Genomic DNA, 17,988 nt, shown 5'->3' with positions numbered 1-17,988 from the left:
AGTGTTTCGTAGTCAGCCTTCATCATGCTGACCTCCGATGAGCACTGCACTTTCAGGGTGGGTTGGCTCCATAGAAGGTTCACCGAACACATCCGTTTCAAAAAATGTCGTGTTTTGCTCCACCTGATCTGAATTCATGATGATGGAATACTGATTGGAGACTGGGCCAATGATAATATCTCCATTGCTTCGACTAACGTAGTATTCGTTTTCATCTATGTGATCAATGGTAAAAGTATCAGCTGACACGTCCACGTTAGAATCAACAACGTTTAGCTCAATATCTGCTGGAACATCACTGGTATCATAATGTGCGTTCAATTCCTCTTCAGTATCATGAGAAGAATCTTTCGTGCTCGAACGGATCAAGAAATCTTCTGCTGCAAAATCGGTGTCGGTGAATATTGATGGAGCAGTCGACATGGTAGCAGATTTTACGAAAGCGTAGTTTACCAGTGCACATATGTTGTAAGGAGTAATTGCCTTTCCTGAAAAGTAGGAGTACAATACATCAGTAAGTGTATACATCAAAGTGATATAAGCTCAAATTACTAACCTGCATTTTTCTTCATGAAATTTTCGATCGCCGTTGAGTAGTGCGACTTTAACGGGCCCATCAATGCGACATCTAATGGTTGAATCTTGTGCGATGTGTGTGGCGGAATGGAAACGATTCTAACGAAGTTTTCTCTAGCCTTTTCCAGCATCGGCAAGTTCCTGGTGTGAGTTGAATGTCCATCCAGAACTAGCAGAACTGGTGAATCAGAAGTTGGCCTAGTATATGACAAGAAATGGTCAAACCATTCCGAACAGGTGGTGATCGAACTCCAACCACTAGGGTTGCACGCAAATACCGACCCTTCGTTGCCTCGCAAATAAGAACATTGGCGGTAAATATTCTCCCGATGCCGACATGGCCATGACTAGTATTTACGCCTCTTTCGCTGGATGAAATGCCACCTACCTGATGTTGCCCTTTTTTGGCTACAACTTGTGGTGGCTTAGTCAGAACCTGTGGAAACAAAGCTGTAACCAAGTCCACAGCCATGGCCTTGTTAGACGTCAAAAAAACGTTTGACAATGTTTGGCATGACGGACTTGTGTACAAGCTTTGTAACTTCAACTTCCCGTTACATCTGGTTAAAATCACCCGTAACTACCTTCAGCAAAGGTCGTTTAAGGTATCGTTGAATTGTTGTCTTTCAGACACGTTTTCCAACCCAGCAGGAGTCCCGCAAGAAAGTCTACTGGACCCCTTGCTATACAGTATTTACACTTCCGACATTCCTCCCCTCGGAGACGGATACGTGTTTTACCTGTTCGCAGATGAATGATACCGCAATAGCCGTCAAAGGAAGGATGCCTCCAGAAATAACGAACAAACTTCAACGATGCCTTAACGCCTTTGCTGATTATGCCACCACGTGGAAAATCAAAATCAATGCTTCCAAAACACAAACAATCATGTTCCTCCATCGGTAATCGCCCAAACTGAAATCGGCTCTCTCTTGTACTGTAATCATGGATGGCACAAGGGTTGAGTGGTCCGCCGCAGTAACCTATCTCGGGATGTTGTTCGATGGAAAGCTCCTCTTCCGTTCGCATGTAGAGAAAACTGTAGTCAAGTGTTCTACCTTGGTTAGGTGTCTGTATCCGCTGATTTGCCGCAGATCCCGTCTCTCAAGGGTAAACAAACTGGCTGTCTACAAACAAATCATAGCACCTGCGATCCTCTACGCAGCTCCGGTGTGGAATCATGTGCACAGACTGACAGGAAGAAAATCCAGGTCGCTCAGAATAGAGTGCTGAGGATGGTTCTTGATCGTCCTTTCGACACTAAAATAACAAATTTACACGAAGAGGCAGGCATTGCCAAAATAGATTCCAGAATTAACGAAATTAAGACTAAATTTGCTCAAAAATGTAATTTATCAGGACATGCTTTGATAAGCAATTTTTATATAGTAGATTAGGTGTATATAGTAGTTTTAGTTAAAAATAGTTGTTATAAGTAGTCTTCTTTTTCAATTTAAAGCAAACCAATCCCACCAAGGTGGTCATTCTCTTAAACTGGCCTGATAAGACTAGGAACTGTAATTAATAATAATTTAAATTTCAAAGGAACTAAAGTTGAAAAGACGCATCTGTGTCATTTGATAATTAATACATGTTAACAACACAAGTCAAGCATAACTTTTCAAAAGGACGTATGTAACATTGGATAGGAAATTAGAAACATTGGATAGCAATGTCTATAAGAGATTATTAAATGCTATTTAAAAGTTAATGCTATTTTTTTTAAATCTGTTTGTGCTATTAGTTGGATAAAGGGATTGCGTTTAAGAGAATTGTGAAAAATGTCGAGTTTTGCAAAAACGGACAATACTTTTGATAAAACAAAACCATACACCTTTTACTTGTGTACTACTCACATACACCCTGATTGATTCGTCGGTATCACACCTTGATTGTTACATACACCCTGCATGATTCGTCTATTTGACAGAAGGTTTTCACATACGTCAAATCAGATACACCGGTTTTTGTTTTTCAGTGAAGATACGTCGGCAGCTCGAAAAGCATTCAGGAATTGTCGGTTGGTTGGTTTATTTACATAACTACCCAGAGTTGTGAAATAATCGATGTTGAAAGCGGAGATGAGAAGGTCACCGCATTATCTGCTGTCAGATGTTATACGTTTTGTGTTTTTCGTATTAAGAAAGCGCTGGTCAGATTGTTATATGAAGTTCAATATTAAAGTCAAGATTAAAGTGCAATTTTATTACAATACTTTTGAAATAAAAAACATGTTGTTCCCGGAAATACAAAAACAAACATACAAACTTGACGCATTTGCTGATTGATAGTGGTTACTTTGTTTTTCACATACGACGCTTCACTGTGAGCGTATCTGCAGTTTTTGTGTTATAATCAAATTTTAACAGTTAAGTCATGTTGACAATATAAGGGAGTATCAACACCATTTTAAAAACAATGAAAGAAGGTCACATAGGGCGTCCATTAAATATATTTTCCATAATGCATTATAATTTCAAACCTTGTTTTTCATTAACTCGTAGGAAAAGCATGTATTTTATATTCGGTTAGATGCAAAATATCGAATTGTTTATTTTTGCGACTTACGTCCTTTTGAAAAGTTATGCTTGAAGTACATGAATAAAGATCATTTAAAGTAAAAAAAAGTGTTTTGCTCTGCACTGTCCTCTGTAAACAATTACCGGTGTTTATTACATTTGACATCTGATGGAAAATAAATCCGGAACCTTGACAAAATGGTTAATTCGAAGGTGTTGTGCTTCTATAGAGAATTTTGACGTTTAATCCTTTATAAGGCAGTGGCAACTATATAGACCTTTTTGTAAGGGGTAGGTCACTCCACACACCGATCTAGGGTGAACATTTTTCTCAGTGTACCGCTGCACAGTGGGCAAAAAATTATAAAACCGGGACTAAATTGAATATCTCGGTTGCCAAACGGTTTCAGTCAACATGTTATACATATTTTCTGCTGAATCAATTGGTTGTGTTCTCATTGACCGGAGTCTCATGATTCTGAACAAACATAGAAAAAATCGCAAGGTTCTATGATTTTTTTTCATAATGTGGTCACTTTATCGGTCGTTCTGGATCCTCCTTTAGGCCAGTAGAGTTTCCCTGAGGGCGTATATGGTGTATTTACACCATATATACATAGTACTATCAATTTCCAGTAATATACGTTAAGTAAAGTGTAAAATTATGTCGATAGATGGTCGGCGTAGACGATGAAACCATCAACAACAAATCAACCTCGCTGAAGACCTGACTGCTGGGATACGAGCTTACCGATATGATTACGGTGCTGTGCAAAAAGTCAATCTTTTTCCTGACCAGCAGAAGAAGGTCGATTTTCTGAAGCGGTGAGGAGGGCATTCCGGCGGTGAAGCTGTTGGTTCGGGAAAAGAACGACTAAGACTAGATCAATTTTGAAAAGCTGCTGGAGGCGATTAAGGGATCCAAAGATGGCAAAACGTTGGCCGTCTTCTTCCCGGATGAATTCTGTCAATCGTAACGAGCCTTCATCAAGGACAGGAGCTTCAATACGGTAGACATCAGCGTCCCAATCGTATATATCATGTGCTCCTGTCATGGGGTTAGCTATTTTGTGTGCATAATGTGTAAAAAATGTGGGACTTCGGATGTTAATCTAAATGCATATATAGAGGTACCAGACATGTTTTGCACTGCACTGTCCTCTGTGAATAATTAATGGAAAAAATATGTGTTGTTTCCGATAGATGTCACAGCCAACAACAACAGTGATATCTGATGGAAAATGAATGCAGAAGCTTGACAAAATGATTAATTATTTTTTGAAGGTAGGTGACTTTAAATAAATATAAAATCTGCATCAGCCTAAGTCTTAAACAGAAAAGAGAACAACAACCACAATACCATAACACATAACTTAAGGTATGAAAACAAGAAAACATAACTAATATAGAAAACAAGCAAGATATAGTAATAACAACAGTAAGAATGAATAAAGAAACCTTAGCGTTTTTTGGGGCCAGCTATGTATATCTGATTCGGTGTATTACAATATCCCAAAAATTGACATAAATTAAAAGATTATTTCATTCGCCGTATTCTTCTTCCGTTCCAGGCAAAACCAACACCGAGCACCGTGCCAACTCGCGCTTCGAAAAGCCCATCGACTACATTCAGTATCTCCGGGACGGGGACGTTACCAGCCGGATCCCCAAGATCCAACAATGTGTGGAAAGTCTCCGGGTAGCGCTGACCAGCAATCCCATCAGCTGGATCAAGGAGTTTGGCGAGACCGGAATCGACGAGCTTGTCAACCTGCTCCGGTACTGCAAATCGATACCTCGGCGTCTGGATAAGATCGAATTCGAATGCCTACGATGCCTGAAGGCCATCATGAACAACTCTTGGGGGTTGAATGTTATCCTGACGCCGGATCAGCACGCAGCGGTCATGCTACTGGCTCAGAGTGTGGATGCCAGCAAGCCGCATACGATGTGCGAGGCGGTCAAACTGCTGGCGGCCATTTGCTTGGTCAAGGAACGGAACGGGTACGAGAAGGTGCTGAAAGCCATCACCAATTGTACCATGATGGCTAGACCGGGAGGGGACCGTTTTAAGCCGATCGTGGAGGGGTTGTTTCTGGAGCATGATAGGAACTATGAACTAGCGTGTAATACGATGATCTTTATCAATTGTATTATAAATACACCGTCGGACATTAACTTCCGGTTGCACCTGAGGTGCGAAATGATGCGAGCTGGGCTGCACGATCGACTGGATCAGCTGAATCAGATTGTGGAAAAGAGTAACAACGAGAATCTGGAGAAGCATTTCAAGATATTCAATGCTTTTCGGGAGGATGACTTTGAGGAATTTAGCAATAGGTTCGATAACGTGCGACTGGATCTGGATGACATGAATGAGTGCTTCGAGTTGTTGAAAAACCTGGTGGTGGATACGAGCTGTGAGCCATACTTTTTGTCAATTCTACAGCATATGTTGTTCGTAAGGGACGATTACGTTTATAGACCCGCTTACTTCAAATTGATAGAGGAATGTGTATCGCAAATTGTGCTGTATAAAGGTATGTGCGATCCGAATTTTGAGAGTCGAGATTTTCACATAGATACATCTACGTTGCTGGAAGATATGGCAGAGAAAAGCAAACAGTTGGAGTCTAAGAAGAGTGAAGATTTGGAAAAACGAATGGAAGAATTGCAGACGGCGAAGCAAGAAGCAGAAGCAAGGGTTGCAGCGTTGGAAGATCGCTTGAAAGAGATAGAAGCCACGGGAGTCATATCTCCTAAGGGGAAGAGTAAACTACCTCAGATAAATATACCTCCTCCACCGCAGATGCCCGGCATGGGACCTCCTCCACCGCCACCACCACCGGGAAGTGGTGGAGGAGCAGCACCACCTCCCCCACCACCAATGATGCCTGGTGTTCCACAACCACCACCTATGCCGGGAATGATTGGAGCTCCTAGACCTCCTCCAATGCCGGGAATGGGTCCACCGCCACCTCCAATGCCCGGGATGGGACCTCCAATGCCTCCAGGGATGCTAGGAATGCGACCGATGGTACCGATGGTTGTTCCATTACCACATGGCTTGAAACCGAAGAAGAAATGGGACACCGAAGGGCCTATGAAAAGAGCAAATTGGAAAGCTATCATCCCGCAAAAACTTTCCGAGCATTCGTTTTGGGTTAAGGTGCAGGAGGACAAGTTGGCGGACGACGAAATCCTTTCTGGTCTGGCAATGAAATTTTCCTCCAAACCGATGAAGCAAATGGATAAGGATTCGGTAGATCGACCACCTTCCTCGAAAAAGAATGTTGATCTCCGTGTACTGGATGGTAAGGCAGCCCAAAACTTATCGATCCTATTGGGTGGTTCCCTGAAGCACCTGTCCCACGAACAAATCCGAACGTGCCTTCTTCGTTGCGACACCACGATTCTAGGGCCAAGTGTACTACAGCAGCTGATACAGTACTTACCTCCGCCGGATCAGCTGAAGCGGTTGCAGGAGATACGGGCCCGTGGGGAAGCGCTGGCAGGACCGGAAGCCTTTGCAGCCACGATAGGAGACATTAAACGACTGGGAGCACGATTGCAGAGTTTGAACTTCAAGCTGAACATGCCTGATTTGATGCAGGACTGTAAACCGGACATCGTTGCGGGAACGGCTGCCTGTGAAGAGGTCAAAAACAGTAAGAAATTCGCGAAGGTGCTCGAATTGATTCTACTGTTAGGGAACTACATGAATTCCGGGTCCAAAAAGGAAGCTGCTTTCGGATTCGAAATAAGTTTTCTGCCTAAGCTGAGCAGTACGAAAGACTATGAGAACAAGCAAACCTTGCTGCACTACATTGCGGATGTTGTGGAAAAGAAGTTCCCTGAAGCGCTTACGTTTCACGAAGACCTTTCCCACGTGGACAAAGCCTCTCGGGTCAGTTTAGACAACATTCAGAAGACGATGCGGCAGATGAACAATTCGTTGAAAAATCTAGAATCCGATCTGAACAACAACAAAATCCCTCAAAGCGACGATGATCGATTTATGGAAGTGATGGGTCAATTCTCCGTCGAGTGCCGAGCACAGGTGGAAGTGCTAGGGCGGATGCTATCCCAAATGGAAACCCTCTTCCAGAGTCTCTCCGAGTACTACTGTTTCGATCCAGCCAAATACACCATGGAGGAGTTCTTTACCGATATTCGAACGTTTAAGGATTCCTTCGTCCAGGCCCATTCAGAAATTATCAAAATTCGAGACGAAGTGGAGAAGAGACGTCGTACACAGGAAGCCAAGGAACGTTCCCAACGGGAGATACAGGAACGGCAGCAACGAAAGTTGGCCTTGGTCGACATCGATGCCGCTCAGACGCAGGAAGGTGTCATGGACAGTTTGCTGGAGGCACTGCAGACGGGATCGGCGTTCGGTAATCGGGATCAACGACGACGACGGGGGCCACGGCCTGCGGGAGCGGAGCGGAGGGCGCAACTAAACCGAAGCCGATCGCGAACGGGAATCACAGCCAATGTATTCTCCAGTCGGGAGATGCTCTCGGAGTTGCTGGGACCGGCGTAGGAACTAGCTCGAGGTACATAGGTGTACGTGCAGTGAGATCGAGTCTGCTTATAATTATAGAAATAAAGCATTTTAACACTGGGTTCATTTTAGAATACGATATCTAAATTGTCATTTGTTTTTGGTATTTATTAGCTTTACTGCAGAAAGCGATATTTTATATTTTTTAAATTCAAACGATCCACTTGAACCAAGTCGACGAAACAATAAAATTTCAATATTTTGTTTTATGTTCCATATTGTTTCATGCTTCATTTTTAATTGTATCTTCTTTTATATCAAAAACGCACATCAGCACTCGATTGCAGACATACCTAATGAATACCAAAACTGAAACGCAATCAACAAATTCGTATAGGTAGAATGCTTTTGCTTTCACTATTAGATATCATTCGAATAAAGCACAAAACCGGGTGCATTTTTTTTTCATGAAAATCAAGCAGTATTCCGAACAGGAAAAAAAAGGCCTATCATAAAACAAATATTACAACAAAAATAGTCGAAAACCGAAGTCGAACGAACCTGAGTGTGTGTTTACACTTTACTATGCAACTAAACAGCCACAACGGTTTACATTATTACGGTGCCTAAAATCGACAAACTAATATAAAATTGTGTATTGTAAAACCACTTCAAGCGCTTTTTGAACAGAAGAAAAAAAAAGACATTTCCAATTGGGTAGAATGAGAGTTAAATATTACTGAATAGAGCGAAATCATATAAGGTTAGAAATTTGTGGTTACGTTGCAAAACATACACCCCTATTCTGTATTCCGTTCGAAACGGATTTCCCGTACAGAATAAAACAAATGTATGGGAAATCCGTTTCGAACGGAATACAGAATATGTGTGATAATCAGCCATATTCTCGTTTTCTTTCGAACCGTTTTCCGTTACGGTTCGAACGAAAACGAGAATATAGGTGAATACAATGTATTACAAGCATTAGAAATCGCTAAAAAAAAAAATAGTCGAAAAATATGGTAAACGACGTCTACAACAATGGTGAATAAGACACCGAATTAAGCATTAAGCATTTAAGTAACTTACAAGTGATAAGCGTATTCAATACTTATATATGCATATATTTTTGAGTACATATATTTTCTGAGCATTATACATAATTGCGTACTGGGCCAAACAGTATGTGCGTACATTTTTGTAGTTTCTTTTTTCTATTATATAGTATGTAAATATCAGTAAGGTAATTAAAACATGTTATTGCATTTTGCGAACCCTTTCTTCTTGTGAGAATGAATATCACATCGCCGATTTTTCAATTCAGATAGGGGAAGTAGGGGCAAGAAGGTCACCCTGTAGTGTGTTGATATATGCGATTTCGTGAATATTTATAGGAGTTTTGCAACTGAATTGTAAGTTTACAACATTGTCTTCATATATCATCATTGCATTTAAAATTAAACTCCATCAAAAAATGTAATGTTGTTTTTTTTTTCCAAAAGGTCATGTTCTAAAAAATGCTACGGGGTAAGAGTGCCACTTTTATGTGGCAGAAATGCCACACGTCTATTAAACTCTTAAATGAAGTGAAACATATTAATGTCAAACTTACTATTCTTAAGCATGCCAGTAACAGCTTTTATTTTTATTGTTTATTCCATTAAAATGTTTACTTAACAAAACATATAGGGTCTGCTGGAGCAAGAGTGCTACTTTAACAATTATTGTACGTTTTATATATGCCGAATAGTGGATATTTATAGGAGTTTGTACACTCTATTGTAAGCTCATAACATTGCGTTCATAAATCAGCACTGTAACGCAAATTAAATCTCGTCAAAAGTTGTTTACGATTTTTTGACGTAGGACTACGTCTTTCATTTCTATACTGGGGTTACACTTTGTGAAAATCGAAAATGGAACATGAAACAATATTACGAAAGACCCATTTCAATAATTTTATCACCAATCGATCAGAAATCTTTCTACGCATCTAGAGCATTATTTCCGACTGATGATTTTCAACGTGAAGCTATTGAAAAAGTGGTAATGTCAAGCATTGTCCAACGTACAAATAAAAAGTGGTAATTTTATCACTGTTTTCATGAAATAAACGTTCTTCCCAAACCCACCCTAATAAAAATTGTATGGTTAATTTGCTTAACGACGTGTTCTGGGTATCATCCAAACCATTTATGGAATAGTTCAATGATTTGGGTTATCGTTCGTTTATGGTTATTTTTTATTAGGGCAGTCCTCATAATCGAGTACCACTTGGTTGCACATCATTCTGCTTTAACCTGAAAAGATATAAAAGAGCGCTGCTGTATGGCATTAGCTCATGATGATTCCATAGAGGTAACTCTAAGACCACTGGGTCCCGAAGAAAATCATTATTATTTTTGGCTCACTCAGTACCACAACAACGGTCCCAAGCAGTCCCAAGCTATTTCACTCACCCCTGCATGTTCTGCATGAATCCACACACCCCTGATGTTATCTGTCAAACTTTCATAGCGAATCAAAACAAACATAGTGTAGTAATAGAATTTCAACTAGAATAGGGTACGTTAATCGTTTGCTTGGGACCAATAGGCTACTAAAGTGGTGAGCCAATTTAAAATCGTTAGTTTCGTATTGATTGTTGATGCCACCGCGACGAACGTCAGCGTCATTGGTGATTTCGGCGACGCCGTCGACAACGAAACTGCTGCCAGTCCGAGAGCAGCAAAAATGAAGCTTCCTCCACTGGTGGTGAAGCAAGTCCCAGGCAACACGCTGATTGGCGATCTTTCATCGCTAGGCATTGCAGCTGAGTTTAAGCTCGGCAGGATCGGCACCAAGATGCTCCGAACAAAAGCGGAGTACGAAGTGGCCGTGAAATATCTGAAGGATACCAAGGCGGAATTCTTCACGCACGACATCCCCGGTGAGAAGCCCTTCAAGGTAGTCATCAGGGGTCTACCAAACTTCGACCCCAAGATGGTCGAAGCTGAAATCAACCGGTACAAGCTTGCCCCAATCGCTGTCTTCCGAATGACAAGGAGAGACGAAAACGTGAAGACGTACCCGGATTGTCTTTTCCTGGTGCACTTCCAGAAAGGGACGGTGACGCTCAATGCGCTACAAGCCATCCGGTCGATCTACTCCATCATCGTACGGTGGGAGCCATACCGTGGCGGCCATCGTGACGTAACGCAGTGTCAGAGGTGCCTCAATTTTGGACACGGTACCCGCAACTGCAACATCAAGCCACGCTGCAGCAACTGCGCTCAAGAACACGCCACTTCTAACTGCCCTGCGGATGGAGCCGTGGCGATAAAATGCGCTAACTGGTGGTGCACATCAAGGATCCGACAGACAGTGCTTCAAACGCGAGGACTTCAAACGCATCCGAAAGCAGGCGTCAAGCAACAATCAACCAGGACGCAAGAAGGACAAAACCCCAGCGTTCAGGACGGAGGATTTTCCGCCTCTTCGTGCTCCCTAGCAAAGGCAAGCGAATTCGCGGGTGCAACCCGCCCCCCCTCAAAAAGCTTCAGGTGATTCTGCTGGCCAAAGCTCTCCATCCCCCCTGGATTCTGGAGACAACCAACAGCGCAAAACAACAACCCCGATCTGTTCTCAGCGGATGAACTGATGGAAATTTTCATCAACATGTCCGGTGCTCTTCGTAAGTGCCGCAATAAGCCCGAACAGATTCAGGTGCTCGGTAAGTTCATCATCCAGTATGGCGTCTAAACCGCTAACTATCGTCACCTGGAATGCTTGCACTGTAAGAGCAAAAGAGATTGAGCTTGCCGACTTCCTCCGCAAGCACAGCATGGACGTGGGCCTTCTTACCGAGACCCATCTAAAGTCCGGCGACAGCTTCTGGTTGCCTGATCACAACATTATTCGGCTTGATCGCACCAGCTCCAGGGGGGGGTGGTGTTGCGGTCGTCGTCAAGAAAGGAATAAAATACCACACTCTGTCCCATATCCGCACCTCTATCATCGAGGCCCTTGGTGTGGAGGTGGAGTCGTCGACTGGATACGTCCAGTTCATCGCCGTCTACTGCCCTCGACAGTGTGCCGCCAGCAGCGGACTAGCTGCTAAATTCAAGAAAGACCTGTCCACCATAACCCGTACCGGTTCCCGCTTCGTTGTTGAAGGAGATCTGAATGCTCGCCATGAGGCCTGGCGGAACTAACAGCAGAACCAGAACGGTCGTCTGCTGTTCGACCATTCGCAGCATGGGCTGTACTCCGTTTGGTTCTCGGACGAGCCAACATTCATCTCACCGGCAGGCAACCCATCGACGCTAGACCTGTTTCTTTCAAATACCGACTTGTCCAAGCCGGTAGCCTTAAACGAACTCAGCTCCGACCATCAACCGGTGGTGGCTGAACTGGGATACAACGTAGCTCCTGCTCCAAGCCTGCGCAAGGACTACCATCAACAATCAATACGAAACTAGCGATTTTAAATTGGCTCACTACTTGACTAGCCTATTGGTCCCAAGCAAACGATTAACGTACCCTATTCTAGTCGAAATTCTAGTACTGCGCAATGTTTGTTTTGATTCGCTATGAAAGTTTGACAGATAAAATGAGGGGTTATTGGTTTTTCCTATGATTCGAGGGGTGAATCGATTAGTTTGGGACCGAAGAGAGTACCAGAGCTGAGCCAAAAAGTTGAGCACGTTATTTCGGGACCTTCTGGTCTTAGAGTTACCTCTATGATAGTACCAGAGGTGAGCCAAAAAGTTGAGCACGTTTCTTCGGGACCTACTTGTCTTAGAGTTACCTCTATGCTACCATCGCGTAAACTGGGCCCAGTTTGGACGCGTGGTAGACAGGCACAACATCGACAATCCGCCGCTTGACTCCGTGGAGGACATCGACCGAGCGTTGCACTATGGGCAAAAATGGGTCCAAAATTACCCAAAATTCAATATCTCAACAGCACGCTGAATTCCGGCCATGAAAAACGACTTTTCCGAAGGAAAATCGTCCGGGGAATCGATTGCACGTGGTCCTATAGACCGGATAGCCTTTTAGGTATGTGTTGTGGACCATTTTACCCCATTTTCCCCTACGTTTTGGAGGAAATGTTTTTTCACAACTCTATTTTTCGTAAAACATAAGCACTTTATGCATGGTTTTAGAATACTATGTCTTTAAACAACAGTTCATGAGATATTAGGGGAATACGGGGTACACTTTATAGGAAAGTAAGGGGTAAAAGTTAACCCTCGCTAAATTTATTTAAATTCATAAAAATGTTGAACGATGCGATTGTTTGAATGACCCCAAAGGCTGCCTGCAATAATAAGATTTTTTTTTCGATATTTTAAGGTTAATTGGGGTTAAATAAGTTTTAATTTACTGCTATCTGTTTTAAAAGAGTTTTCACTTTTTTTGTCTGTATACAGCAGAACGATATAGTGGTTCTCAGAATTTTGTAAAAATTGGTAGTTTTGTTCCGTATCGCAACATATTAGACCCGTATTTTTTATTTTGTCATTAAGGTGACTATTTATATATTAGGGCGGTCAAAAAAAATTTTTTTTTCGATTTTTTTCAAAAAGTTATAACTTTTGAACTGTTTGGCCGATGATGGAACTCAAAATACCAAATGAAAGTTAATTAAAAGTATTCTACAGAAAAAAATATAATGATGTTTAAAAAAAATGGATTTTGTATTAAAAAAAACATTGATTGTATTTTCACTTTTACCCCTTACTCCCCTATAAAGTGTACCCCGTATTCCCCTAATATCTCATGAACTGTTGTTTAAAGACATAGTATTCTAAACCCATGCATAAAGTGCTTATGTTTTACGAAAAATAGAGCTGTGAAAAAACATTTCCTCCAAAAAGTAGGGGAAAATGGGGTAAAATTGTCCAAAACACATACCTACAAGGCTCTCCGGTCTATGGGACCACGTACAATCGATTTCTCGGACGATTTCCCTTCGGAAAAGTCGTTTTTCATGGCCGGAATTCAGCGTGCTGTTGAGATATTGAATTTTGGGTAATTTTGGACCCATTTTTGCCCATAGTGCGTTGGAGGGACTCCACCAAGCCATAACCGTGGCTGACGAGGCGTGCGTCCGACGAGTTCCTGTGAGGGGTAAGTTTATTGCCATTGATTCCCACACCCAACTCTTAATTCGCCTGAGAAATGTTCGTAGACACCAGTTTCAGAGGACTGGAGATCAAGCGATGAAACGCGAAATGGCCGATCTGAACAAGGAGATTGCTTCCAGAATGGTCTCACTCCGGAACGAAAGTTTCGGGCGGCTTGTCCAGAATCTGGACGACCGCTCCAGACCATTCTGGAAGGTAGCCAAGGTCCTGAAAACTCATCCCAAACCCGTTCCACCTCTCAGAGTCGATAATGATGACGATCGGCTTTTAATCACCCCACAGGAGAAAGCAAATGCGATAGGCGAGCATGTCGCTTCATCGCATGTGCTTGGCTCGACTATCCAAAGTCCGCTCGATGATCAGGTTGCGCAAAGCGTTCAAAACCTAGATGACTCCCCTTGGGTCGTGCCTCCGGCGGATATGATTACAGTACAACAAATTTGCTCAGCGCTGAAATGCACCAAGAACATGAAGGCTCCCGGGTTTGACGGTATATTCAACTTGATCTTGAAGAGACTCAGCATGAAAGTGCAGTCTTTCCTAACCGCTATCTTCAACAGATGTTTGGAACTGCACTACTTTCCAAGCATCTGGAAAGTAGCAAAAATCATACCAATCCGCAAACCCGGTAAGGATCCAACATTGTATTCAAGCTACAGACCAATCAGCCTCCTTTCAGCGCTGAGCAAATTGTTCGAGAAACTCATTCTCAATCGTTTGCTCAAGTTTGTCGAGGAAAATAACATTCGCCTTCCGGAACAGTTTGGGTTCAGAAAGGGGCACTCCACCAATCACCAGCTAGTACGGGTGATGAATAACATCCGAAGTAACAAAGCTGTATCCAAGTCCACAGCCATGGCCTTGTTAGACGTTGAAAAGGCGTTTGACAATGTTTGGCATGACGGACTTGTGTACAAGCTTTGTAACTTCAACTTTCCTTTACATCTGGTTAAAATCACCCGTAACTACCTTCAGCAAAGGTCGTTCAAGTTATCGTTGAATGGTTGTCTTTCAGACACGTTTTCCATCCCAGCAGGAGTACCGCAAGGCAGTCTGCTGGGCCCCTTGCTTTACAGCATCTACACTTCTGACATTCCTCCCATCGGAGACGGTTGCGTGTTTTTCCTGTTCGCAGATGATACCGCAATAGCCGTCAAAGGAAGGATGCCTCGCGAAATAACGAACAAACTTCAACGATGCCTTAACGCCTTTGCTGATTATGCCACCACGTGGAAAATCAAAATCAATGCCTCCAAAACACAAGCGATCATGTTCCTCCATCGGCAATCGCCCAAACTGAAACCGGCTCCATCTTGTACTGTAATCATGGATGGCACAAGGGTTGAGTGGTCCGCCGAAGTAACCTATCTCGGGATGTTGTTCGATGAAAAGCTCCTCTTCCGATCGCATGTAGAGAAAACAGCAGTCAAGTGTTCCGCCTTGGTTAGGTGTCTGTATCCGCTGATTTGCCGCAGATCCCGCCTCTCAAGGGTAAACAAGGGCTGTCTACAAACAAATCATAGCACCTGCGATCCTCTACACAGCTCCGGTGTGGGAATCATGTGCACAGACTCACAGGAACAAAATTCAGGTCGCTCAGAATAGAGTGCTGAGGATGGTACTTGATCGTCCTTTCGACACTAGAATAACAAATTTACACGAAGAGGCAGGCATTGCCAAAATAGATTCCAGAATTAACGAAATTTAGACTAAATTTGCAGAAAAATGTAATTTATCAGAACATGCTTTGATAAGCAATTTGTATATAGTAGGTTAGGTGTATATAGTAGTTGTAGGTTAGTTGTAGTTGTAAATAGTAGTTATAAGTAGTCTCCTTTTTTCCAATTCAAATTAAACCAATCCCACCAAGGTGGTCATACTTTAAAATAGGCTTGATAGGGCTAGTAACTGTAAATAATAATTAAAATCTCAAATGAACTAAAGTTGAAAAGACGCATCTGTGTCACTTGATAAGTTATACATGTAAACCACACAAATTCAAGAAATATAGATCATTTAAAGTCAAAAGCATCAACTCATTTTCGCTACGGACACCACGCCGTCAGCAATAGCAGCATTAGGAATGCGGTGGCTAGTTCACTCTTCTACATCCAACAAGCAACAATTGACTGGTCGTTTCAAAGGAGGAAAAGGTCTTGGTGCCTCGCCAAGCGTCATCGCAAAGTTCTTCGAGATAACCGCCATCCGCCGTCTGGCTCGCCGTGGTGGTGTATCTCCGGTCTGATGTACGAGGTGTGCTGAAGGTGTTCCTGGAAAATGAGGTCCGTGATGCTGTCACCTACACTAAACACGCCAAGCGTAAGTGGCCATGGATTTCCTCTACAATAAAACGGCCCTTTTCAGGGGCATCAAGCTAGAATTTATTTGTGCCTGTTTGTCCATATTCAGAACCACAGACCCCCAACGACCATACATAATGCTCTCCAGAGTTGTAACAACAATCAATACGAAACTAACGATTTTAAATTGGCTCACTACTTGACCAGCCTATTGGTCCCAAGCAAATCGACTAACATACCCCATTCTAGTATAAATTCCAGTACTACACTATGTTTGTTTTGATTAGCTATGAAAGTTTGACGGATAAAATGAGGGGCTCGTGGATTTTCCTATGTTTCGAGGGGTGCATCGATTAGCATGGGACCGAAGATAGTACCAGAGCTGAGCCAAAAAGTTGAACCCGTTTCATCGGGACTTTCTGGTCTTAGAGTTACCTCTATGGTACCATAGCTGAGCGAAAAAGTTGAGCACGTTTCTCTATGATTGTAATCTTGTAACCAAACTTGGTGCAAGTGATTTTGATTGATTCTCTTCATCAACTTTCTCTACCATTCAAAAACGGTAAGAGTTAAGATAAAAGATGATTGATTGAACTAAATGCTCTTCACATTTATTCCGTCCACTAGCGGTCCTACGTCAAGCTTCCGTTAGTGCCCCTAGGCACAGACCCTTCTACTTTTTTTAAGCAGTTTTTGAACGCTTTCTGGATACTAACTCAATTTTTGTTTTCCTGAAGTTTGCACGATTTTCCTGAATATCGTAGAATTTTCCCGAAGTAAACAGAGATTCGTAAAAAAAAATCTGTAGATTGAAAAAAAAAATTCTTGGATTTCACAGAATTTTTCTTAAGTTTTCAGATTTTTTTTAAGTTTTCACAATTATTCTGAAGTTTATAGAGTTTTTCTGATGTGCATATAACTTTCCTGAAGTTCACACGGTATTTCTTGAAGTTCACCAAAAACCTTTCTGATTTTCCAAGAATTTTTCTAAGGTTCGGAGTGTTTGTCTGATATTTTCCTGAGGATCGTAGAAATTTCCAGACTTTTTCTGGAGCTCTTAGAGATTTCCTGAAGTTCACAAGATTTTCCTGAAATCCGCAGAATTTTCCTGAAGTTTACAGAGATTTCGTTCGCATAATTTTCCTGAAGTTCACATAGTTTCCTGAAATACGCAGAATGTTCTTCAAATTCGCAACACTTTTCTGAATTCACACAACAAAACTTGGGCGTCATTGCGCAGCTTGAAACGAAACACTTTATTATACTAGCATTCGTACAACAAATCCGGAGAACTTAGAGATTAGGGCGTAATTGCTTTTGTAAACAAACAAGTCATTTGCCGATTTCTCGCGAATTAAAGCTCAATCTAAAAAACTAATAACACAAACAGGTAGAGGATAGGTTCCTCTATCATTTGGTATAGTTTCTTTGCAAGATTGCTTTTTTATTCGCGAGAAATCAGCGATTGACGTGTTTGTTTACAAAATCAATTACGCTCAAATCTCAAAGTTCTCCGGAAATGTTTCGTTTTGAGCTGTACAGTGTGACCTCTGCTCAAAGAAATTCAACAGTGAGTACACTGGAAATTTATAGCATTTCATCACAGTTTACATCCTATTCGTGTACATTCTTTTTTATTGTGGTGAGTCATTAGGCCAAAAGTCATTAAGCTGAATGTCATTAGGTCGAGCGCAATTAGGTCGAATATCATTAGGCGGAATTATCCTGTAATTTCACTTAAGAATAGGATCAACAATCAATACGAAACTAACGATTTTAAATTGGCTCACTACTTGACTAGCCTATTGGTCCCAAGCAAACGATTAATGTACCCCATTCTAGTCGAAATTCTAGTACTACGTAATGTTTGTTTTGATTCGCTATGAAAGTTTGACAGATAAAATGAGGGGTTATTGGTTTTTCTTATGTTTCGAGGGGTGAATCGATTAGCT

At 42.0% G+C, this 17,988-nt stretch overlaps 1 protein-coding gene across 1 annotated transcript in view; it reads left to right on the top strand.

The window, feature by feature from the left end:
* The window catches only part of dia (diaphanous related formin 1), a 29,675-nt gene extending 21,055 nt beyond the window's left edge, over positions 1-8,620 (top strand). The window contains exon 2 of the mRNA XM_065236744.1: positions 4,667-8,620. Within this exon, the coding sequence (XP_065092816.1) occupies positions 4,667-7,641 (2,975 nt within the window). The 3' untranslated portion in view covers positions 7,642-8,620. The remainder of the gene's footprint in view (positions 1-4,666) is intronic.
* The last annotated feature ends 9,368 nt before the right edge of the window (positions 8,621-17,988 follow it).

This window comes from Ochlerotatus camptorhynchus, unplaced genomic scaffold (assembly GCF_037179485.1).
Source record: "Ochlerotatus camptorhynchus isolate MF236.1 unplaced genomic scaffold, CSIRO-AGI_Acam_v1.1 ptg000574l, whole genome shotgun sequence".
NCBI classification, from domain to species: Eukaryota; Metazoa; Arthropoda; class Insecta; order Diptera; family Culicidae; genus Ochlerotatus; species Ochlerotatus camptorhynchus.
Note: the sequence above shows the minus strand (reverse complement) of the source record. Positions and strands in the feature narration are given on the sequence as shown.